Source organism: Ixodes scapularis, unplaced genomic scaffold (genome assembly GCF_016920785.2).
Source record: "Ixodes scapularis isolate PalLabHiFi unplaced genomic scaffold, ASM1692078v2 PGA_scaffold3__209_contigs__length_174095766, whole genome shotgun sequence".
Taxonomy (NCBI): Eukaryota; Metazoa; Arthropoda; class Arachnida; order Ixodida; family Ixodidae; genus Ixodes; species Ixodes scapularis.
Genome location: NW_024609868.1, coordinates 23,894,888 through 23,919,236, shown reverse-complemented (window position 1 = coordinate 23,919,236; position 24,349 = coordinate 23,894,888). Strand labels below are relative to the sequence as shown.

The window sequence follows — 24,349 nt, the reverse complement described above, 5'->3', positions numbered from 1 at the left end:
ACGGCCTGAGGCGACAGCGCACACCGAGCCAGCATGTACGGCATGCTGCTGGAGAGCGTGCAGCACTTTGTGCGGGCGGAATTCGGCGAGTCCCTCTGGCAGGCAGCGCTGTCCGACCTGGGCATGCGAAACTGCGTCTTCTCCACGCACCGCACCTACCCCGACGACTCGATGACGAGGCTGGCGCAAGCCTGCGCCACTCGCGTGACCGGTGAGTCCAGCGGCGCCTCACCGATCTCAATGGTACCCTGTTACATCTTGGTAGCGTACGTGGCTTGCGAGTGACGTCACGCACGTTGCAAAAAGAACTGTGGAAGCTCGGCATCAGCACGCACTCAGCAGTCGCGCGCACAGCTACGACCGCCAGTGAATACTCCCTATTGGCGACGTGCGCGATCGAAAGCGTCGCTGTGGTCGGCTTTCCACGATTGGCCAAAAGCTCACTATGACGTCAGCAAAGGATTTCTCATCGATGGAAATAAGAGTGAGGCGATATTTTTAATTTTGATGGTGTTGGCAATGTTGGTTTCAGATCGGAATGATTTCATGCTTCCACCATGCTCATTGCGAACACCATCAAACTTGTTGTTCGCTAGGTAATGACGTCACGAGAAGGAACCGTATGAGGACGCCACCGAAACATCTCGCCGCTAATTAGCGGAGAGATGTTTTGGTGGCGCCCTCGTATGGTTCCCTCTCGTGACGTCATTACCTCGCGAACAACAAGTTCGATTTGTTTGTAATGACCATGGTGGAAGCTTAAAATTAATGCGCTCTGAAACCAACACTGCCAACACCGTCAAAATTGAAGTTCTTTCATTCCTCTTATTTCCGTCGAAGAGAAATCCTTCGCTGACGTCATAGTCAGCACTCGACCAATCGCGGAAGGCCGATCACAGCGATGCTTTCAATCGCACACGTCGCTAATAGACCGTTTTACTGAAAGAGGGTGACAGAGAGGAGGGCAAAGGTCTACAAGCGATTTCCCCCTTGCTGGTGCGTTAGAAAGAGTGAGTCTCGAATGAGAGGCTTCGCCTGTGTTGCGTGTACGCATTGCCCGAACTTCGTTCGCGATTTTTACTTTGTTTTAAACTCCCAAACTTAATTAGAGTACGGGCTTGGATGGCGACAGCCCCCGGTCATCGGGACACCATTGCTCGGTTATAGGGTGCAGGGGTAACGACAGAAAGCGTCGAATACTGTCCGAGGACCTATTTGGCTTCCACGGAATCCGGCAAGTGCGGCTGCAATGTCTTTAAGCTCCATCGCTTTCCACATGATCCCAATTTCCGGCGGCAGTGGATTGCGTCCGTAAACCAAAAAGACGTTTCCCCAACGCCATCCTCTCGACTGTGCTCATAACATTTTGTGAACGGCTTGTAACGTTTTGCAATTTAATTTATCTTAATATTGATATTTTGAAGTGGTGTCACTGACTCGATTTTATCATATACAACACTTGGTTTAAGGTTCATTTCCGCTGTCGAGTGTGGCTTAAAATTGTCGAAAAGTTTGTTCTATCGGTTCACCTGAATCTAGTCGCGTTGTTGCTGCCAGCATAGATTCACGGTTCTCTGGTATACCGCAGGACATGGCGGTCCTGCGGTATACCAGAGAACCGTGAATCTATGTTGACAGCAACAACGCCCACTAGATTCTTCTCATTTTCAAAATTATTGCATAATGTATCTGGAAATAAACCTTCAATTTCTGTTGCTGAAAGTTTACAAACGGCGACAATAAACAAAAACCGTTAAAAGAAAAATGGCATGGCGACGCGCATTAAAAACGTAAACAAGGGTATTAAAAAGAATAAAAGAAAACTGAAAAAAAAACGCGGAATTTTTTGTTGTAATATTTATTGTACATTGTCATCTCCAGCATTAATATTCGTAGTTCCCGGCTTCGTGTCTGTAACTATAATAAAATTCCTAAGCGCTTTACTTATCAAAATCGGGTCTAGTGTTTTGTGTCATAACCCTTGCATATTTTTGTCAGCCAGATCTACCAATCTAATTAATCTACTGCCCTGTGTGAATAAGCCAATGTTCCTATGCTCTTTGCTTTATGCCTGGTGAGTTTTATAGGTCAGAATTATTTTATAATGTCATATTTAGCAACATATGAACCGTAGATAGAAAGTATATGTATTCATCAGACTTACATTTATTTTTGAATGTTTGCTTTAGTTTAAGTTTCTGTGTTTAAATACTTATTTAGGTTTATTTATTAAGTATTTTCTGGTTTATATTAGTTTAAATATTTTGCGGCCCTCGAGTCTGCGGTGGGTTCCCTACCCGGCCCCTTAGCCAAAAAGGTTGAAGACCCCTGGCCTATACGATGGTTCACTAAGATGGTCCAAACCCTCCGGTTTTTCGGACTACAAAAAAAAAAAGAGAAAACATTAGCCCCGATTTTAATGATATTATTCTAGCTCCTTAGCATTCTGTTTGCGTTAGATGTTTTATCTTTTCAGTAAACGTGTCTAGAGCTTATTAATTTGCTCGTTGATTTTGTTTGTGATGGTGCACCAATGAGAAGACCAATGTGGTTGTTTTTGGGCACCCAAAAATAAAGACTCTTATTATTATTATTGTTATTATTATTATTAAGCTAAATATATTCACAAAAAAAGACAACAGAATTGAGGACAAGTTAACTCAAATGTCTCAACTTTGACGCTGATCGTATGTAAGGTTAAAATCAGATTTGTAGTACGAACTTAGATAGAGGGAATACTATGTCTTTCTAAAAATGATATCTGGTATTTTCGATGCACACCGGAGATTTCGCCGTTTCTGTTTATAATGGTTGACCTGGAGCTTTTAACGTACCACATCACTCATCGCTCTTTAGTGATCGCACGACTGCACATTGGTATGCGTTGCTCGTTCGCGTAGAAACGGACGCGAGCGTATGCATCTTAAAATCAACATGGTCTAAATGTGCTTTTGCAATTTCGGTTTACTGCATGATAATTGAACTATCCTCTTCTGTTATCGGGCCGCTTTACAATTTGTGGACGTCATACTGGATAGAAAGAATGATTCCACTTAAGAGAAGTGCAAGCGAGTCTCGTCATAAAATTAATTCTTACACCACTTATCAGATCATTTCTCAGACAAAAAAGTCGCGAAGTGTAAACTAGGCTTTTTTATATTGAATCGTTAGCTGTGCCACAGTGACAGTTATTCTGGTGTGAGTACTAGTACACGTATTCATTCATTCATACGTTCATTCATTCATTCATTTGTTCATGCTCTGTGCACATGAACAACTGATGCTTTTTGTCTTAGTATAAATGTTTGTGCTTGTGTCAGTATTAATATTAGTATTAGTATTCTTCCCGAGCGAGTGGTTTGCACTTGCAGGCTGGAGCGCGGACTCGTTCCTGTTCTTCTTCGGCCGGTGCTTCGTGCGCTTCTTCAGCCACTACGGCTACGACCAGCTCATCCGGGCTTCGGGGAGGCACCTCCGTGACTTCCTCCGGGGAATGGACAACCTGCACCACCAGATCCGGTTCAGCTATCCGCGCATGCGCAGTCCGTCCATGCAGCTCCGAGAGGAGCACCGCCTGGGGGCCCTGCTCCACTACCAGTCCGATCGAACGGGGCTCCACTTCTACGTGGTCGGGCAACTCGTCCAGGTGGCCAAGAGCTTCTACGGCATGCATCTCGTGGTGGGTGCCGTAACCAGTCGCTCGAGCAGACATGTACAAGTTACTCAAATAAGTTATTAAGTCACTGAATATTGACCTCAAAAGTATATTGAGTAGAGCAGAAATTCCTCAAATTGAAGGTAATTGAGAACATGACTAATTACTGTAAAAAAGTAGCAAATAACTTTTAAAGTTTCTTTAATATTTTCTCTTTTTTTTTTTTATAATGGCAAGAAAGTGCATAGATTTTGAGTCGTTAGCGAAATTGTGCTAGCCAGATATGATTCGGCTTGTTGTTTTTTTTTTGTTTTTTTTTTCACAGAAATGTTTTAATAGCTGATTCTGCTTCTGCGTGCCTAATTGTTTTGTACTTTTCTTTTGTCAATGATGTACTGCGAATATATTATTTTTCTTTGAGGTTTAGCACTGGCTGATCTTGATTTTTATACAGTGTTTGCTTGTTTACAGTGTTGTGTAAAGTACATTTAAAAAGTACTTGAAGTAAAGTACAAAGTAAATGAGAGGTTATGTACTTCAAGTAAAGTAGTAAGTATACCGGATGCCTTGTACTTGAAGTAACATACTATAAATACAATATATTTCAAGGTAAAGTACAAGTACTTGTAACACAATCTTTCATGATGCCCTTTCATTCCCCATACAGTGCTTTTTTAACTAGTATGCATTGCTCCAGGGGTAATAAAAAAGGCATCAGTTTTTAACGGAAATGGCATCAAATATTGTATGACGTCAAGTCGCCACAGAGCAGTTGTTTTACTCTCGCTGAGGAGCTATTTGACACAATCAATGAATGAGGCACTTAATTTGTGTCGGTCTTATAGCCGGCATTACTTCACTCAGAGAAATGACCAGATGACGTCTCGGAAGAGTGGGTTTTCACACGACGATATGCCCCCTTTAGAGCCGAGCTGTTAAGGGCTAGTTTCCCCAGTATCGTGTCCGGCACCAAACAAATGCCGACACCCTTTGTCGACACAACACTCTGGTTGCCGCCGTCGCTCATAGATGGCGGTAGCTGTCCAGGGTGTTGTGTTCGCCGGTTGTTTGCTTGTCGCCGTCGCTCATAGATCGCGGTAACATCTCTTCGGATGAAGAAAAGCGGGAACGGAACGAGTGGCGATGTGCGCAGCAGCGCGAATGGTTTCGCAACCGCCGCAGGGCCGCTATCGCCTAAAGTTCCACTGCGTCGAGCGCTTGAGATTCCCCCTCAAAAGAAGAGCAGATCGCTCGCCTGGAAAGCCACCGCCGAGAACAGAAGCTACAGCTCTGCTGCTCTTCCTTCTTCACCAGAGCGGAAAGGCTGAACATGTTTTTTTTGTTTTTTTGTTTTCAAATTCGGGGGATGTGCATTGAAGTCGGGAGTTTTACTTTCCTCGGAAAATACCAGCAAAAATAAGTTAGTAAAGTACAAGTACATGCTCAGAGATTGTAGTGTCGGATGTCGTGGTCCTGGCGATTGCTCGTGGAAGTTCTGAAAAAAAAAGATCCGGACTCGTCTAGCGGACGAGAGTGAAATTCGGCAGGGACACCTTACACTGCTTACGTGTAGGAATGCGAAAGCATTCCTACAAGTAGCGCGCCACGTCTTCCTTTTTCACATGGCGCTCGGGCGGTGACATCCCGCTACCCCACTGCGCAGGCGCGGCGAACCCCACCGGTTTCACGACGGCTTCCACGACGATGCATTTGCGTTGCTGTGCTCTTCTTTGTGTTTTATTTCTGAGGCGCGTCCGCTTTGGCCTCGAGTGGCCCCGCCGTCTTCTGTAACGAAGCGTCTGATGTGACGCGTCCCAACCAATGAGACTTTAGGTGCCGTTTCGCTTAGCCAATGGGAAAATGGGAATTTTTGTGCCGTTTTTCGCTGCTACAGACAACGGCTACAGACGCCTCCGGCATCGCTCCATGGAACAGTTAATACTTTCGCATTAAAAAAAAAAAAAAACACACGACAGAGCGCGAGTGTTTCTGTCGTCCCGGCGTCCCAACTCTAGTCTAGGCTGTCAAAGTTTCCGTGGCCTATCCAGCCGGAGAGCGACATGCAGCTTAACAGGCCTCTGCTACATCGCTTTTGTCACACAGCCAGGACAGCAACAGGCGACAACGTGACACTCCTATGACGTCATCAGGCGGAAATCGAAAGACCGCGTTTTTTAGGATGCGGTAAACGCACCAGTCAGAGACGCGTTCCAAACACTGTGTGCTAACAGTGGCTTTTAGTGTGGATGGCATGGACGCTTCTGCTCTTGGTTGAGCAGATTCTCAATGTGAATGTTTGGTTCAGTTTGAGTCCTGTTCTAGCTTTCTATGAGAAAAAAAATATAAGTTCGCCTAATACTGTAAAAGATGACTCACACCTCTATACTCTTACGTGACCGTGGGTGAAGACATCGCGCCTTAAAAGCGGGGTCTAATAAATACATATGGTTGAAATTTTATGCGTTTCTCGCAGATTGTTATTTTTATTCAAATGGAAAAGCCAATTTTAGCTCAACAAGGGATTTTTTCTTCACACCAAGAAATCATTCTCGTCGCACTGAACATTCTTATTGTTGGTATTTAAAAAAGTAAATAAACGAAAATGCCTATTGGATAATCTTTTTACGGGGATTTTTAAGACACTTTAAAATTAGTGCCTTTTAGACACAGGCACTGTATTAGCGGCAGTTTAGCGCCCTTTAGTCTTCTCTCTAGCGACTTCTGGGTCTGGAAAGGACAGTTCAACTATTTTAGGCCATTTCGGCTCAAAGAAGCAAGAAGGGGTCAAGTTGTCCCTCTAATTGTCAGGTTATCAAGTTTTCGGGTAATATCAGACTGTTTTCGTATTACAGCATCCCCATAAAATGTTTTCGCATCCCGTTCCACATTTTTCACCGCTCGGGGTAACGCGCGTGACTATCACTTCGAAAACGAAAACCGTCTTAGGCATACGCCTCTCAAGTTGCAGTCACACGGCTACCACATGATACAAAAACAGTTTGTATGCAGACACCGTCTGAGGCATGTTTCTTCCATGTAACGCGGCCATATTGGTCATACCCAAATTTTCTGCAGACGCATTCGAAGCGTGCACATGTGTGAAGCAAACACTCCTCGATGATGCTTGGACGCATCACCAGCGAACAGATTGTCTTTGATATGATGTACGAGCGATATGTTACTGCGGCTTCAATATTCTTATCAGTGTGAAAACATTCACTTCAACCGTTGGACAGCAATTCCCTCGTACAAATATGTAGTAATTTTTTTTTTGTTACATTGAAGTAAGAACGGGTCAATGTTTTTTTCCGAAGGCCGGATTATCGAACTGTCAGGTATGTATCATTTCCCCTTGTTTTTACGTCCTCCACCACTCGGCATGTGGCGCGCAAACAACAAAACATCTTGGGCACACACGTATCGCCACTCTTTTTGTTAAGTTCATCGCCCACGTGACCATGTGTCCACGCAGGTGAAGGTGCTGAGCGTGCAGAGCACGTCGGAAGGCTCCCTGGCCGTGCTGCAGCTCAACTTCGACAACGCGGCCTTCGAGGCCAGCGAGCTGCGGCGTCTGAGCGTCCAGGGCCGCGTCGCGCTCGCCGACGTGGGCTGGGCGTCGCTCCAGCGGGTCGTTCCCTTCGGCCTCGCGATGGACCGGCGGCTCGAGCTCGCCTGGATCGGTCCCAGACTCAGGCTGGTGTGCGGCACCTCGCGCGCGCAGCTCGGCACTCCCGTCGGAGAGCTGTTCCGCCTGCATCGGCCGGCCGTGCCCTTCACCTGGGACAGCGTGAGTGAAAGGGAAAGAATTTTATAAGGGTTATAGCGTCCATAAGGTATATCCGCCATTAAAGGGAGAGACGAGGCGACTGGCGTTAAAATTGGACGCGGGGGAAGGGGGAGGGGGGTACACTGACATATTGTAGCAGCGCACCGAAATGTTTTTCTGAAGATTCAAAGATTCAGATTTTAATAAAGAAGCGGGGGCGGAAGGGGAGGGGGGGAGGGTGCTCTACAGGAAAAAATAATTAGAGATGAGGTGAGCTGGCGGAATTTAGTTATGTCGTTAAACTACTCAGCACTGTGGTAAATATATCTGTGATGTTGTTGCTTCTTTTGAAGCCAAAGTAAAAAAGAAAAGGTAGGGAAACGTTTCAAGGGAGAAATTCTTCTTTCCTAAAATGTATGTTTGGGTAAGTCGGTTGACGAGTATCTTGGCTTAAAACATCGCGACAAAAAGAACAAGGCCAAGACGAGACAGACGACAAGAACCAATACGTTCTCCTTTCCGCATATTTTTTCTGCAACACGAGAGTATTTTAGGTTGTTTTTTTTTTCACCCCAGCCTCTGGCGGCCTTACGGGGTACCTCGTGACTATGTGATATTCAAGCCACAGTCACACACCGCTCGTACATTGCAGGAAGAAAAACAAAACAGTATTTGCTGCGCACATGATAACATAATTATATACGGACACGTCTGAGGCATCCTCGAATGTCCAATTTGCTTAATAGCTCATGCGTACGCTCCGATCATGTCTGCAAACAATTTCTGTATGACCAAAGTGACAAGCCTATCATACAGAAAAGGAACGCTTCTCAGACAGTTTTAGGGAACCGTTTTCGCACGTCCGATACGGTACAATGGGCCATCCGGTACGAACTGCGCATGCGCTGTCGCAGAAGACTCACGCATGCGCAATTCGTACCGGAGGCCTCACCGTCCCGTATCGGATGTTCAAAAACTGTTCCCTAAGGCGCTCTAGTGTCTCCAGACTGTCTTTTGTATAATGTATTAGCAGTGTGACTGGGGCTTACCGCTCATTCCCACTGGAAGCGGATCCGCGTTCGCAAAGCGGTTTCGAACGCGGTTGTATAAAGATCCAGTACGATTGCACGCGCACTCGATGACATCAAGTGCGCGTGCAATTGTACTGCATCTTTATACAACCGCGTTCGCAACCGTTTTGTGAACGCGGATCCGCTTCCAGTGGGAATGAGCGGTTAATGCGCCTCCCCGTTTGTTCGAGACGAATAGTTCCTTCCACATGCCACTGAAATTTGGTGCACAGTGGAAAAAAAGGAGAACAACCAGAAGATAAGTTGCTGTTTTGTTCTTACTTTTTCTTGTTACACCAGAGAAACCCCAAGATATTTTTTACGGGTTCCAAAGAACCGTTGGAAACCTCTTTAAGTGCATTACAGCCACTGTTGTACCGAACGGCGTTACAAGGAACGGTGTTCCTGAAACGCTTTTCTTTCAGAACGAACGAGGGAAGGCCGTCGTTCATTTTTGCTTCCGTGGAACTGGAACGGGAGCTCGTTAGATTTTTACTGCAATCGTAAAGGGAACGGCGTTCCTTTTTTTTTTTTTTTGTACCGTGGAGTAATATCTATTTTATTCTTAACTGGGAAATTTAAAAAAAAAAGTATAAAAGCAATAGCATTACGAAGAGCAGGGTCTCGGCAACTTTTTTGTAACTGATCTCATACCCTTGTTACACGGGCACACCTAAATGCAGTTACGCGCTAAGCCACACTTAGCGCGCAATACTTGCGGACAACATTCTGCGGCTATGCATTCAAATCTATATGGGCGAAGGTGCGCTTGAGCTTCTTGAGCAACCATCAAAGCAGTACACGCGCACTCTTTACTTCTGAAGTAGCTGTCCGAGAGTATAGTGCGGTAATTGTCGTCCCGCGTAACAGCAGTTAAGGGGCGACTTAACCGCTGTTCAGGCTGCTGGCGTAACAGTTGTATTGCGTTTATGTTGTCGGGTCGTCGCTTGGTAACGGTTGGGCGCAGGAGAGCTAGTGGACATTGATTATTTTTTCAGTGCCTAAGACTTCGGTACGAAAAGTAAAACTTTTAGTCGAAGGAAAGGACGCAAAAAGAGTGGCGTCTCAAACTGAGCTACTTTCTTTGCTTCCGCGAATTCTCATACACCCAGTAATGTAAGGCCGAATACAGCCATCACTAAACATCAACAAGGAGACCTACAGTTACAACAAAATAACAGGTTACCAGACATCGAACGCACCCATGTAACCCGGGCATTGGCCACTCAAAATATACACAAATATTAACCTTCATTCTCTCTCTCCTGTACCCTTATCTTCAAACTGAACTCCGGATTCAACTCAGGGGCGAATCCAAAACTCCGTCTTCTTTATTTTTTTTTTTTTTGGGGGGGGGGGGGGTCGACTTGGTTTGTGGGGGGGGGGGGGGGGGGGGGGGGCGGGAGGCTGCCGCCCCCGTCGCCCCTTCCGCTCCCCCGCTTGGATCCGCCACTGATCCAACCTTCACGAAGGACTAGTAGTTTTCAAGGCTGACCTTGCAAGAGCCTTACCCTCTTCTTCACTTGCTCGTCTTGCGGACAGCAACATCGACAAGCAACTGTGGTTATCGAACAAGGGACTGTTCGATTGAAACGTTTGGGCTTGTTGTAAAACGCTCGTGCCATGTGGGGTAACAGTACATTTAGTTCGTCTGAATCGCCCACCACAAATATGAATATAGTAAAAAGCTGAGATTTTTAAAGGTGAATATATCAACAAATGAAACCTTGTTTCCTTTTGTTTTCTTCTTCTGGGGTCCTAATGTAGACACTTGGCGAAACAGTCAGCGAGAAGTCCAGTGGCCGTGATTGGCCGACGCCCTTGACCTTGGCACCGGCCAATCACAGTCGCCCGATTTCTAGCCTACTTTTTCGCCAAGTGCTTGCTCAGATTAGGACCCTGGTGTCCTTCCATCACGACATTACATTTCGTAGTGTGTCATTTGACCAAATGAAAACAAACAAAAAAATTTGTTTGATATAATTGAATATGGTAATCACCAAAATGCAAATGTAACGTATATGTAACGGTACGTTCCATTTTTTTAAACTGTAATGGGAACGAGTTCCTTTTTCACATATGGGATTTGTAATAGGAACCCGTTCCAAAAATCTCAAGAAACGAAAAACAAACTTTCTTTCCTTTTTTTTTTTTTTTTTTTGAGGAACATGTACAACATTGTTTACATCCTCGAGGAGACTTAACGTTAAAATGGAGCAGCTGCACCCCTTTTAATTAAGAACTGCATGTTCGGGACAACTTGCAGTGCATTTTCAACGATGCAATTTTGAAATGGAAAATAGAAGAAAAAAAAAGTTATAAGTTGAATATAATGCAAATAAATGCAAAGGTGCAAGCGAGTTGGACAAGAATTACGAAAATAATCCCTGGAGAAGGGGAACAAGAGAGACAAAGGACAAACACAGATCTCCAAATACAGCTAGGTGACTGGTAAGCGACCGAAAAAATTCCGCCTGGTCCGTGAAACCCGTTGGCGCCGAGAGGTTAGGGTGTCGCCATCTGGTGGAGAGTTCCTGCAACTCAGAGTGAGAATCGAAGCGCCCCTGCCGTGCTTTCTGCCGCGAAAGCAGAGAGGCTCCGGACGCTTCCCTGCTCCTCGTCGTCCAATTGGCATTTAACCAAGGTATCAAACACACAGAAAAAAAAAAAAAAAGCTTTTGTTGCAATTTTTTTTTTTTTAGGTTGGGGAAATGCGTCTCTACCCCCCCCCCCCCCCCCCCCCCCCCCCCCGAACCGGTTCATATATTCACCTTTTAAAAACTGAAGATAGTAAAAAAAAAAATCATGATGATAATGCAATTACTGCTTATGAATTTATGATGTTTGGAAATTTGTGTTCGACCTTTGTCCCCCTTGTTCCCCCTTCTGCAAAGATTACAATTGTTAGAAAATTATGTTTGTTGTTATCGAAACGTTAGATATTAGAAGAACGAATCTGAGAAGTGTTCATAAATTGTGTAAAAAAAAAACCAAAAAAAAAAAAAAAACCGGGCCTGTTTGGGGTTATCCGGATTGCGCACTTCAGAACGTAGGAATTACAATGGGGCAGCAGGCCCTAGTCTGGGCGCGTATTTTTCTTACGAATGGAGGAATGATTTTATGGGCCAATGCGCGTGTAAAATGTGTCAGAAATACTTTAATTTTTCGGTTATTCTACCGAGTTCTCAATGCTTAGGAAAATTACCTGGAAACATGAAAATTAAAAATACATATATTCGCTACACTGCTTTCTACGACTTGTATGTTCCGCATGGCCTATATTTTTCCTAAACTAAAAACCACACTGCCTTTTTTTTTTTCTTGCCTTTGCTTTTGTTTTGGAACGTGAAAAATATGAACGCAAAGGTTTGTTTTCGGATCACAGTAAAAAGAGATAGGAATCTTTTTTTCGGTTTTTATTCTCGGGTTGGTTCAATACCCTCCATTTAACATTAAGTATTGTAACAATCTCGCAAACTATATGATCTCCAGCACCACCGGAAGGATGAGGCGGTGTCAAGCTCGATCTGACGAATGAAGCTTCATGGGCTCCTTGTAGGCATAACGCGAGACCTTCAGAAGGACGCTGGTTGGGCTCGGCCTTTTTGTCACCTCATCGTCAGTTCGCCTCCCACTGATCGACAACATTGGATATACTTACACTTGGCAATCTGACGTTTAACGCCCAATGCCCATCTAGCAGATAATCGAGATAAGACACTACCAGGGTGATACATGTTTGAAGCGGTCTGTATGGTTTACTTTTATTCAGTCACAACTAGTTCACAACATCGACGCCTGTGTTGGGTGTTTACGAGCATGTTTGTTTCGATAAAAGTTTTTAGAGAACGTAAGTTTTTAAAATCATGGTTAAAATCAGGCGCTCAAAATAGTATCTGTAAAGGTTTGTGTCTTAACAATAACGTCTTTTAAAGAAAGTAAGTGTGAGTTTATTATTTAAGAATCAACACTGGGAACCAGTTGCTATTATAGAGCGCAGCTCTTAGGCGCCCGTTTCCGGCTTGAGCGGCGTCGGCGTCGCCGTCGGCGTAACCGCGCGGTGCATTATGGGCGAATTCTCCCGAAGGAACCCGAGGTCCTCCCGAAGGAACCCGAGGGAGGACTCGGGCGTTACAGGGAGTTGTAAACGGCTTTCATTTCTTTAACGTCTTAATTAACTTTTCTGCAGAGCCCGGCCAGCTGATTTGGTGCTGAGAACACCACCTCAACTCTCACGCGACTTCCCACTTTCATCAGGTTATGTGAGATACTGTGCAAGCTTCAATAAACAATCATCTGAACTCCGGACTGCTGGATATCCATCGTAGCTACTAACTGCAGCGGCTGAGATCTTACTAAAGAAAAGGCGTTGCAACTCCACCTTGAAGGTTTGACAAGTGAGCCAAAATGTCACTGTTGTACCGCACCTGCGCGGCATCACACATAACCTGAAGAAAGTGAAAGTCGCGAACAAACTTCTACATATTTTTTACTTCGTTTTTTACCTCGTTTGTTAACCTCAGATGACTGATTGACGTAGATTCAAGACGCCCACTAAATCATTCATAGTAATTCACTAGCCGAGAGACACAGTTGTAAGTGGTTGTACTGAAAAACAATTATCGCACAATGAGAATGGCTTTCGTGGGAAAGCGATTTTAAGTACTCTGCTGTAGGGAACAAAAATAGTATGGGATGATAAGTGTAGGAGTAACAGTGCGCAAAAAAATAGGATGCATGAAAATATTCGGAAACATCAAGCCTGAAATGGTCACTCCGAAGAGAGAGTACTCTACAGTCGTCTGATCTGACAACAGATGCATGACACTGCATTGTTTTAGTTGACGTCAATCTGAAGTTTTATAACAATAACCTACAAGTTTAGCGTTGTATCTTAAAACGATACGTAAAACAATGATTTCTCGACAGGTGATCTCTATCCAGGAAGTGGTGGTGGAGCTGGAGTGCCTCGGCCCGTCGGAGTCCGACGTGGAGCGGGAGGGACGCCAACTGCTCCTCAAAGGACAGATGCGCTACCTGAAGGAATCAGACGTCATCCTCTTTCTGGGCGTTCCACTGTGAGTTGCTTACGGCATTTACTTAAACATGTGTCGGCATGACTTGAGGCATCTCGAGACACTTGCGTTAAATATGTGTGCTTTATTGCCTAGCATCATTGTGTGACCGATTAGTCTACCTTTCTTTCTGTGCAATCTTAAGACAGGAGCAAACAGGGGTAACTTTATTTTGAAGACTTTCTTTGGCCATCCCAAATCAAGACACGTAGACATACAAGAACATCTCAAACTATTCAAATCATTATTGGCTGATTGATTGAGCCTGCTTATACATTATCTCTTAGTTCACGTCATCGTTCATTTACCCATTACCGCGGTACACACGACTGTTGCTCGCGTTGATAGAGCACCCCTTCATAAGTTCTACTTGAGTTTTGCAGGAGAGACAGATCGAACAACTCAGCTTTATTAGAGAAAAATCGCCTCTGGGTTAGTTCGAGATGATTTCGGCTCACAATCAGGTCGAGCTAAACTCAGTCGAGCTAAGCTCAGTCCAGCTAAACTTAAACTGAACGCTTAACGGGTTCATAGTGATTCCCAGACGCATGGTTATTTAGTTTCTCACGCACTTGATTTTTTAGAGCGCAGCTCTTAGGGGCCCGTTCCCCGCTTGAGCGGCGTCGGCGTCGCCGTTGGCGTCGCCGTCGCCGTCGGCGTAACCAAGGTCATCCCAAGGTCACGTGGCCCCCAAGGTCATCCCAAGGTCACCCCAAGGTTACGTGACCCCCCTGGTCACGTGACCCCACCCCCAAGGTCAAGTGACCCCCCCCCCGAGGTCACGTGACACCCCCAGGTCACGTGACCACCCCCAGGTCACGTGACCACCCCCAGGTCACGTGACCACCCCCAGGGTCACGTGACCCCCGCCGAGGTCACGTGACCTCGCCGATGACGTCATCGTCACTGATGACGTCACCGGCATCCGCATCGTCATCGTCATCAGTGATGATGACGATGACGATGCGGATGGCGGTGAGGTCATCAGTGACGTCACTGATGACGTCATCAGTGATGATGACGATGACGATGCGGATGCCGGTGACGTCATCAGTGACGTCACTGGTGACGTCATCAGTGATGATGACGATGCCGATGCGTATGCCGGTGAGGTCATGAGTGACGTCACTGATGACGTCATCAGTGATGATGACGATGACGATGCAGATGCCGGTGACGTCATCAGTGACGTCACTGGTGACGTCAGCAGTGATGATGACGATGACGATGCGGATGCTGGTGAGGTCATCAGTGACGTCACTGATGACCTCATCAGTGATGATGACGATGACGATGCGGATGCCGGTGACGTCATCAGTGACGATGACGTCATTGGGGAGGTCACGTGACCTCGGCGGGGGTCACGTGACCCTGGGGTTGGTCACGTGACCCTGGGGGTGTCACGTGACTTCGGGGGGCATCCGCATCGTCATCGTCATCATCACAGATGACGTCATCAGTGACGTCACTGATGACGTCACCGACATCGGCATCGTCATCGTCATCATCGCTGATGACGTCATCGGAGTCCACATCGTCATCGTCACTGATGACGTCATCAGTGACGTCACTGATGACATCATCGGCATCGTCACGTGACCCCCCAAGGTCACGTGACCCCCCCCCCAGGTCACTTCACCCCCCCAGTACTCTTTCCTCCTCCTCCTCCTCAAGAGCTGCGCTCTAATTCGGTGTTACAGGGAGTTGTGAACGGCTTTCACTTTTTTTTACATATCGTTTTAGAGCGCAGCTCTTAGGGGCCCGTTCCCGGCTTGAGCGGCGTCGCCGTCGCCGTCGCCGTCGCCGTCGGCGTCGCCGTCGGCGTAACCAAGGTCATCCCAAGGTCACGTGACCCCCAAGGTCACGTGACCCCTCCCAAGGTCATCTCAAGGTCACGTGACCCCAAGACCCCACGTGACACTTTGAAGGTCACGTGACCCCCAAGTCACGTGACCCCTCTGAGGTCACGTGACCCCCGAGGTCGCGTGGTCTCCTCCACAAGGTCACGTGACCCCCAAGGTCATCTCAAGGTCACGTGACCCCAAGGTGACCCCCACATGACCCCCAGGTCACGTGACCCCTCTGAGGTCACGTGACCCCTCTGAGGTCACGTGACCCCCCGAGGTCACGTGACCCCCCCTCCCCGAAGTCACGTGACACCCCCCCCCCCCCCGAGGTCACGTGACCGCCCCCCCGGAGCATATTAAAGAATGAGGGGAGGAGGAGGGGTCTACCCTCCCCTCAGTACCCTTCACTCCTCCTCCTCAAGAGCTGCGCTCCAATTCGGCGTTACAGGGATTTGTAAACGGCTTCCACTTTTTTAATGCCAGACGTTGCAAAAAAAAAAAAAAGTTACAAGGTATAGGGGTCTGCATAGCTTAGTGCCTCCTTCACTCGACAGCGTTTGAAGCTGTCTGAGAGAACTCAAGTTAATCTAAAGTTCCCTCGCTGTATCAATACACGCGTATAACCTCCTCCTAGTATTCTTTCTCACACATTTCACGTCCAGGTCGATACAGTGGTGAACAACTTAACAACAACTGATGTCACGAATGACATGTTTGTGCTTTTGCCTCCAAGTGCATGATGATGATCATATCTACCTAACGTTATTATTCATCAACATATTTAGTTTCTTCTGGCTCCCTAAGGTTCTGACACTGGGGTTTGACCTGCATGTTTCCTCTCTCCGCAGATTAAGCGGGCTTCAAGAGTTGCAAGATGCAGGCTTGTACCTCGAAGATCTCTGCATGCATGACATGACACGAGACATTGTGCTCGCGGGCTGGCAACACGGCGCCAACCTGGAAGTCTCCTACAGAGAGGTAGGCCCTTTCGCTTGGTGTCTACACGGACATATGCAAGTGGTGAATTACGCCATTTAATTGAACCTATAATAGATAAGGCAGAAACGTTTAGCATAAAGACGTGTGAAAACTTTATTTAAATGCACTTTAATAATCGCGCAATTGAATACATCTCCTGTGTTTCCATCAGCTTGAACACTGCCTTGTAGGTACATGTTGAGGCGTGAACGTTATGAGAGATCAGTTTCAGACGCTGCCTAAAGTTTACTGACGTACAAAAAAAGGCATAAAAGCGAGCTGTCGGAATGGTGAATAGGGGTACGCACTCGAGAACCAGCGAATCTCGAAACTCTGTAGTATAAAAAGTCTGACATTCGCTAATAAAGTAATGATTGTTTCAATAAAAAACAAATAAATGTTTTCCCAAGTTTTTTTTTTTTTTTTTTTGGGGGGGGGGGGGGGGTTTATGTTTTCTTAACCTGCTATGGATTGGGAAGAATATGATTTGCGTGGGATTGTTGGTGTCTTCAGCAAGAGCGCAAGACTCAGAACTTGGAGGAGAACCTAGTAAGACTTGACGAGTGGCGGAAGCGAGGAGATGATCTGCTCTACTCCATGCTCCCCAAGTCGGTCGCTGACTCGCTTCGTCAGGGCGCCGATCCTATCAACACCTGCCAGGTGAGCACACAGAGCTGTCTTGCCTTCTTTTCGTTACAGAAACGATATAAAATAGCAGGCTCAGGAGTCGAGGTTGCTCTCGATGTACAAATAACCTCAAGCACTTCGAGTTCTCACTGGAAGTACAAATAACCCGAAGCACAAAACAGTGTCTTCTTATGATTGTTCGATCCCAAAATCTTGTAAAGCCCGCCCCGCGTTTGAGTTCATATCACAAGCAAAAGCGAGTAACTTATGCGTTTTGCTTCTGTTATCGCCTTCTTCGGCGCACGTGAGCCTGATACGACTAATAAGATTGTGTTCTGAAGTATATGAGTTCCTACGTACTAGAATAGCTTTTTATGGTATAAAGATCCCCTTCCCCCTTTCCTCCAATATGGTACACAGATTTGGGATAAAAATGTAGTAAAAAAGAGAACTGTTTTTTATTTGGAAGCATTGTGGCGAGTGAAACGAGCCGAGTGATAGCGATATAAAAATTAATTCTTATATATTGAAGAATACTCCAAGATATAACTGTTATGAGCCATTGAATCATGGGCCTGGCATATACTTTGTCAATACCTTTATTGAGAAAGAACTCGACTTCCGCACTGTTCTGGGATTTGTATTCTAAAAGCACACGAAAGACGCATAGCACAAGAAATGCAAATTACTGAAGAAAAAAAAGTGGCAATACTACTGCGCTGTCATAAAACGTATAATACTTTCAGCACGTGTTCGGAATACTAGAGGTCACAGGCCGTCGTCTTAATCTGTGAGGAAAGGAGATTACAAAAACCACAAACACTGACTACAGTCTCCTAGGAAATCGAGTGTGCTTGGCTTGTGCTACTATTCCATTCTCGCAGCTCTAAATGCTAGACGAGAGTTTCAGCACGCTTCTTGCTTCGTGATTGGTTCGGTAATGTTCTTGTCGGCTAATGCCGGAATCTGATTGGCTGCAAAGCGATAATAAGATGATCGGTTTTCTCCCACGTCTAGTCTAGTCAGTCACTATAGACGCCTACGCTTTAAGAAACCTGGAGTGTTTACTTTTCCGCAAAGCAGTTAGGAGAGTCAACCACTCCAATATTCAGAAGAAGCTCGGCGAATGACGAGGTTGATTATATGTTTGATTAATAATATGTTTACACTCCGTTTTATACTTGCAGTGTACAATGGGTGTCAAAGCTACTCGCATAAGCGTGGAGTTTCCCCTATTGTCTGATTTTTGTGAGAGCACGCGGAAAGTGATTGGAACGCAAAGCCGCACGCTCGAGCGATCAGCCTTGACAGTGTTGTACGCAAGGTGAAAAATAAAGTATGGAGCTAAAAAAAAAATACAGTCTGCTCCGTGTCATTAAGCATGGTTAAAAGACATGCTCAATGCTATGGCGCAGTTTTTTTTATCTTAGGCATATTACCAGTCATGCATTAGCTGAGCTATCACCACTGCAGCATTGGGTCTTACATGTGCTTTGCAAGGAAGTGAGACGCTCCAGATGTTTTATTTTTTTTTTTAAAGTAGGTGTTTTTGTGTTTTTGATGATACTGTGAAGGCATTGGGCAGTCGGTGCTCCTCCCGATAAAGCCTTCTGGTCATTGTGACCAGTCATTCGACAGCGTGACGGTGTTATTCAGCGAGCTGGTGAACTTCCCGGCGGCCTGCCGCCACCTCAGCCCCATGCAGGTGGTGAGCTGGGTGAACGCCACCTTCTCCCTCTTCGACGTCATCACGGACCGCTACGGTGTTTTCAAGGTGGGCCCTTCTTTCGCTCTGGCACTTCCGGTGTACAGCACACTACTAGAAGGGGGGACCGGTACGCATTGTTACAAACACACACTACACTCCAAAGCCGCGGTCATACTGCAAATACATCGTACAAAAGGCACCGTGTTCACTACGAAGATGATGACAAAGTTATCCGCGGGCACGCCTCAAAGATGTTCGAAGCATGCTTTCTTCATACATATGTATCCTTTGAACGTGGCTGCAGACAGTTTTAACACGGAATCTGTTCTACGGCTGGCGGTGTTGGGACGCACTTTAAGTGCATTGTACTTAAAGTACGACTTTAGAAAGGTTTAGAAAGCTTATACTTTACTTGAGGTACATCCTGCGAGTATGTGCATGTACTTTACTTAAAGTATTTTTTCCGGTACCTTCCGAGGAGAAAGGGACTACTTTCGACTTCAAAATACATTCCTCAATTGTGAAAAAGAGGAAAAATTGTGTATTGCTTAGTAAAAAAAAAAAAAAAAAAAAAAATGCTATCGTCTTTTGAGACGCTATCTGGTCATTTCTCTGAATAAAGTATGGCGGTTATAACACCGATACAAATAAGTGCCTTAAAAGTTGATGCTGTTAAATAGTTTGTCAGCGAGAGTAAAACAACTACTTTCTGGCCACTCGACCTAAGCCAACATTTGCCACCATTTCCGAAAATAACTGATGCGCCCTCGATTAGCCCTGAAGGATTAAAAAAAAAAAAAAAAACATTCTACAAGGGAATGAAAGATCATCATGAAAGATTGTGTTAAAATGTACTTTTGCTTCACTTTGAAAGTACATTTTTTTAAATCTGCAGGGTCCACCGTCCGAGCAGAAGGCAATGCGCCGAGAAACTGAGGGAGAGGAGGAGACGAGGGCGTGCAGGGACTTTAGAACGCCGAGCTCTGGTTCGAATGATTGCTGGCATAGCCTCCTCTATACTCACAAAGCCTGGCATTTCGACGACGGGGCCATAGAGTGCCCGGTCGCAGATTTAGAGATCGAGGATCGGGTAGCACAGAGCATCAAAAAGCCATTTATCGGGGAACCTGGACGTCAGCGCACAGCTTTTGCAGCGGCGAAAACCCGAAACACACTTGTTCGCTCGGAAGAAGCGTCTTTCGGCGTCTCGCCGCAGTGGGGCGCCAGTCACGTGGCTCTCCTCCCATCCGTTGCCTGCCGCTCTACCTTTTCCATTTCGGCGGCCACAAAGAATGACGTTCTGCCACTCTTTGTTAGTGTATAGGACGATATATGTTACTGGGTTACTGCACTCGTCTAATGCGTCAGAACGCGGAACACCGGCGTCCGGCGTTTGGCTTTCGCATTCGAACATGTTTGACAAGAGCAGTGGAGACGAAGGCAGCTAGCTTTAGGTCTATTCAATGATTATTGGATCCAGATCTCGGCGTTCGGACATCACCGCGCGCTCTCGTCTTCACCTCTCTCTGTTTCGGCTCACATATCTCAGTGAAAGTGAGGATCGGTGAAGCCCTCGTAGCTCACTTTTCCCCGTGAATGGTCAATCGCTTCGACAGACTGGCTCCATCTGTTGGGTACCTTCGGTATACTTTCGTTTTGCTTATATTTCCTTTTTTTGTGTGTTCATTGTTTGGTCATGGGCATGAAGAAAAAAACACTTGACAATGTTATAAGAGACCATTTCTCGTATAAAGTACATAGATTTTATCTCGCGGATACTGCAAATCCTTCATCCAAGTTACACGGAGTTTTAGGGGTGTACCTAACAGATTGCTGGTGCGCCAGCGTACTAGTGTATTCTTTGTGTCGTACGTAAGCCATTACAAGGGAGCACGACGCACTCCGTCCCATTCAAACACTAGTGTGGAGACCAGCCTTTGCTCAATCGGACGGTGCTATTCGGACAGAATTTGCTGAGCACATAACCGCGACAGGCTTAGAATGTTCTAGAACTCAATTTTCATTGAGTTCTATAACGTTTGGCTGTAACGGCCGGCTGTAACAGACAACTGTCTGTTAACCTAACCTAACCTAACCTAACGAAACACCGACCCTGAAAAGCGTTGCGTCCATTGTGAACTATATAAAAGTCACCATTTCAAGATTGTGAGCCATGAACTTTTCCGTCTGAACTATCCAGGATTGGAGGTCGGGTTACGCAAAAGCGAACTCCTTGGCGCTTCACGCTAAGGGGCGGTCGCGCGCTTTGCGGCCCTTCATATCATGGTACGCCATCTCACGGCGTGTCTCAGAAATGAGAAGGAATCTTCGGTAGGCGGTATTTTCAAACGCCTTTCTCTTTTTCCCTGGAAGGCCTAACACCCATTCTGTGGTCGCCAGTCTTTGTCAGCGTGCACACGCTTGTATAATTTTTTTTTTCGTTTGGAGCTCAGGTGGAGACTGTGGGTCACGTGTATATGCTGGTAAGCGGCGCCCCTGAGCGTCGGCCGGATCATGCTGACCAGGTGTGCGCAGCCGCACTTGAGATGCTATCTGCCCTCCAGGGCACGGGGCAGCCTTTCCACGAGCACGGAACTCACCTTCGCGCCGGTGAGGAGGCTGCACAGCCTAAATCATTTTAGGAGGAGAGTACAACAGCCTTTCGTTTAGCCGACCTTGAACTTTTAAGACATATACACTCAAGCCCATTTTACAGTGGTGACAACTTAGACTGTCACAGGCATGACTTCTGAACTATGCTCTTCTTAAACATTGCATCTCGAATGTTGTGAACTTTGCAACAAAGCATTCGCATTGTGTTGCATAGGCACACGTGAAGAAAAAAAAAAAAAAGAATCTTCTAAAAGTTACAAAGTTGCCACCGTCGTTTCATTGAAGATTTTAGATACAAAACTTTGGGTGCGGCTCTAAGGTTTCCAGAAATTCTCTTTATCAAGTTCTTCATAACAGCCTTGAACGCCTTCATGTTTTGTTTAGACTTCATAAACACAGACCCACGTTAAGGTTCTGACATTTCGCCACTATGTGCCACAGTAATTTTGCGTACTTCTGCCTTTTGTGTAGTTGGTAAAAACACTTGACGGTAATAGCTCTTCTTTCTGCGATTCCTCATATCACACTTAATCTAGTTTTTTTTATGCTGATATGACGTTATTGATTATGGATGCTCTGTCGACTATTGACATGAATGGCACCGACTTACGAAGACGAAGACATACACACCTTAAAAATATGCGACAGATATGGCATAATGTCACGCGTTCTCTGCAGGAATTCACTCGGGTCCCGTGGCCGCCGGTGTTGTGGGCATGAAGACACTGCGTTACTGCCTGTTTGGAGACACCGTTAACACAGCTGCTCGAATGCAGACTCACGGTCAGGTAAAGCTGCTCTTGGTTCAAGATACAATGTCCCTCCATCGCTCCACAGCCTAACATTCTTTGCCACTATGTTGCTAAAAAAAGTCATCTAATGGTAGTGTAAATCAATTTAATAATTATAACCATTTGGACGCCTTCGTTTTAGAAAAAAATTATAATGTGGGTTGCTCATAATGACGAGACGAAAATTTACATATTTACCCAGTCTATCCCAGAAAATTGTTTTTCTATACAGGAGGGCAGACGCTTAACGGGGTTCATTTTAACAAGACATGACTGTACACTTGTGTATCATATGCTTGGAGATCTCAAGCCCTTATGTATATATTAACACCATCATTCTCAGTTTGCTAACCACAGAACACCTATAGGTTTGATTCGCTCTGTGCAAAGACTCGCCATTTGAAAGTGATTCCCAGATATAAACTGAGGCAGGGCACTGTCCCAAAATTTAAAACTTCGAAACCTACCAGTGCCGTTGTGAAAGCAACATTGTCAAGCACGCAATTATACGTATAAAGTACTTTAGTAGAGGAGCCCCCAGTATTTGAGCAAATTGTATTATATTGTAGCCGATCTTGACTACGCGACTAAATGTACTTAAATCTACAGTCAAACTTAGCCACTGTTCATCTCCTAAACTGTTTATCTAAACTTTCGTTCTTCTGTAGTTTTGGCTGTATAATATTTATTAAAACTGCTAATCCAACTTCATGGCAACAGGTTGGTTATGTTGAGGCAGGGTAGCGTTCATGTGTCATCAGTCGATGACTGCGCGTTTCGTGTATAGCGCTGTGAAAAAGTATGGTACTTTGAGTATATCTTTCACAGCCCTGCACTCCACTTGTGAGATGGACTTGCAATTCAAACAATTATTCTTAGAAATACAAGACAAACACCATTCGAACAGCATATTTTTTTCTTGACGGTACGCTGTTCTTGATGTGTCTGTGAGAAAAATAATCAGGGTGTCGCGATTATAAAGGCGCTTAGAAAAATAATAATCCGAAAGTGACACTGAGTATATTGACTTTGCAAGAACAAGCTGACTTTCTTTTTTTCCGAGAAGACAGGAAGAATTCATATCAGCGACGGCTGTCACAAGCTCATTCGTGGGAAAGGATTTGTTACAGAGCCTCGCGGAAGAATTCAAATTAAGGTAAGCGACGAGAGCTCAAGGTTTTGTCTACTAGGTCATTGTTTATAAGCACTCACAAACACTGCGCTCAGACACTACTGTAAGATTTCGCAGTGACTGCATTTCATGCTCTGGCATCAATGTAAGGTAGTTAACAATGTCGTATTGTTTCTGTAAATATAATTTAATTTCCAATTTTCTATTTGTACTGTGATAGCACTGGTGCTTGTTACTGCTCTTTATAATATAAAGAGCAATAAGAAGCATGTAACGAAACTTTCTTTGTATTTATCAATGGATTTTGCATCGACACTGAATCGTCGGGAAATCTGAGCAAACCCTAATTATATTCTTACAGGACACCGATAGCTGTGGCGTGGCTGTAATACTTCGCGATATGATAATTTTTCTGTGTGTCAGTACTTCCCTATGTATTTACAGTACAGAATTAGTTTTCTGGAACTCGCCAAATGTGGACAAGCATAAGGCCACTGCAACATTTCCTTTCGTGCAAAAGGTCGAAGATAAATGAAGACATTGTTCATGGAGTGTTTGTAGAGAAATAAAAAAAGTCGAACTTAATTCGACTGAAAATGCTGCTCATCTGTGGTGCATGGAATAAGATATGCTGATTCTATAAGCGGAGTTTGATTATATTGTTATCTATATTCATAATACTTCTCGCCGGTAACATGCTTTTCATCTGCTTGTATTGAATCTTGTTCAAGAGCCTTATTACTAAGTGTAATTGGCATCATATGACTGATTTGTGTTGTAGGGAAAGGGCAAAATGAGGACCCACTGGCTCATGGAGGGCGACGTCCCATCAAGGAACGGAGGGCACAGGAGAATCTCCCTTTGTGAGCTACGCATGCCCACCACCACTTTCATCCGATCCAAGCGAGCCTCGAAATAAACGAAAAACAACAGATCGACAACTGCCATACCCTTTCAGCGTCTTTTACTATATGGCTTACACGTGAAGCCATTGTGCCGATCTTGTGGTCATTCCTACTCGTTTTTGCCAAGAAAAAAGAAATTCGGTGGTGCGAGATATACACGCAGATTTTAATAAACATATGGC

At 45.3% G+C, this 24,349-nt stretch overlaps 1 protein-coding gene across 1 annotated transcript; it reads left to right on the top strand.

The window, feature by feature from the left end:
- Positions 1-33: 33 nt before the first annotated feature.
- Positions 34-24,181, top strand: LOC8029394 (soluble guanylate cyclase 88E). Its single transcript, XM_040503926.1, has 11 exons — positions 34-211; positions 3,372-3,679; positions 7,128-7,442; positions 13,421-13,569; positions 16,262-16,391; positions 16,905-17,051; positions 18,646-18,792; positions 21,180-21,336; positions 22,018-22,127; positions 23,197-23,286; positions 24,044-24,181. The coding sequence occupies exons 1-11, from the start codon at positions 34-36 to the stop codon at positions 24,179-24,181; spliced, it is 1,869 nt and encodes a 622-aa protein (XP_040359860.1).
- Positions 24,182-24,349: the final 168 nt, after the last annotated feature.

What these genes read in the sequence shown, in the direction of transcription:
- LOC8029394 (XM_040503926.1), top strand. Translation starts at nt 34, where the DNA reads ATGTACGGCATGCTGCTGGAGAGCGTGCAGCACTTTGTGCGGGCGGAA. An exon ending in TGGAAGTCTCCTACAGAGAG is followed by an intron (nt 16,392 to 16,904) that starts GTAGGCCCTTTC and finishes TGGTGTCTTCAG; the next exon opens with CAAGAGCGCAAGACTCAGAA. An exon ending in CGGAACTCACCTTCGCGCCG is followed by an intron (nt 21,337 to 22,017) that starts GTGAGGAGGCTG and finishes CGTTCTCTGCAG; the next exon opens with GAATTCACTCGGGTCCCGTG.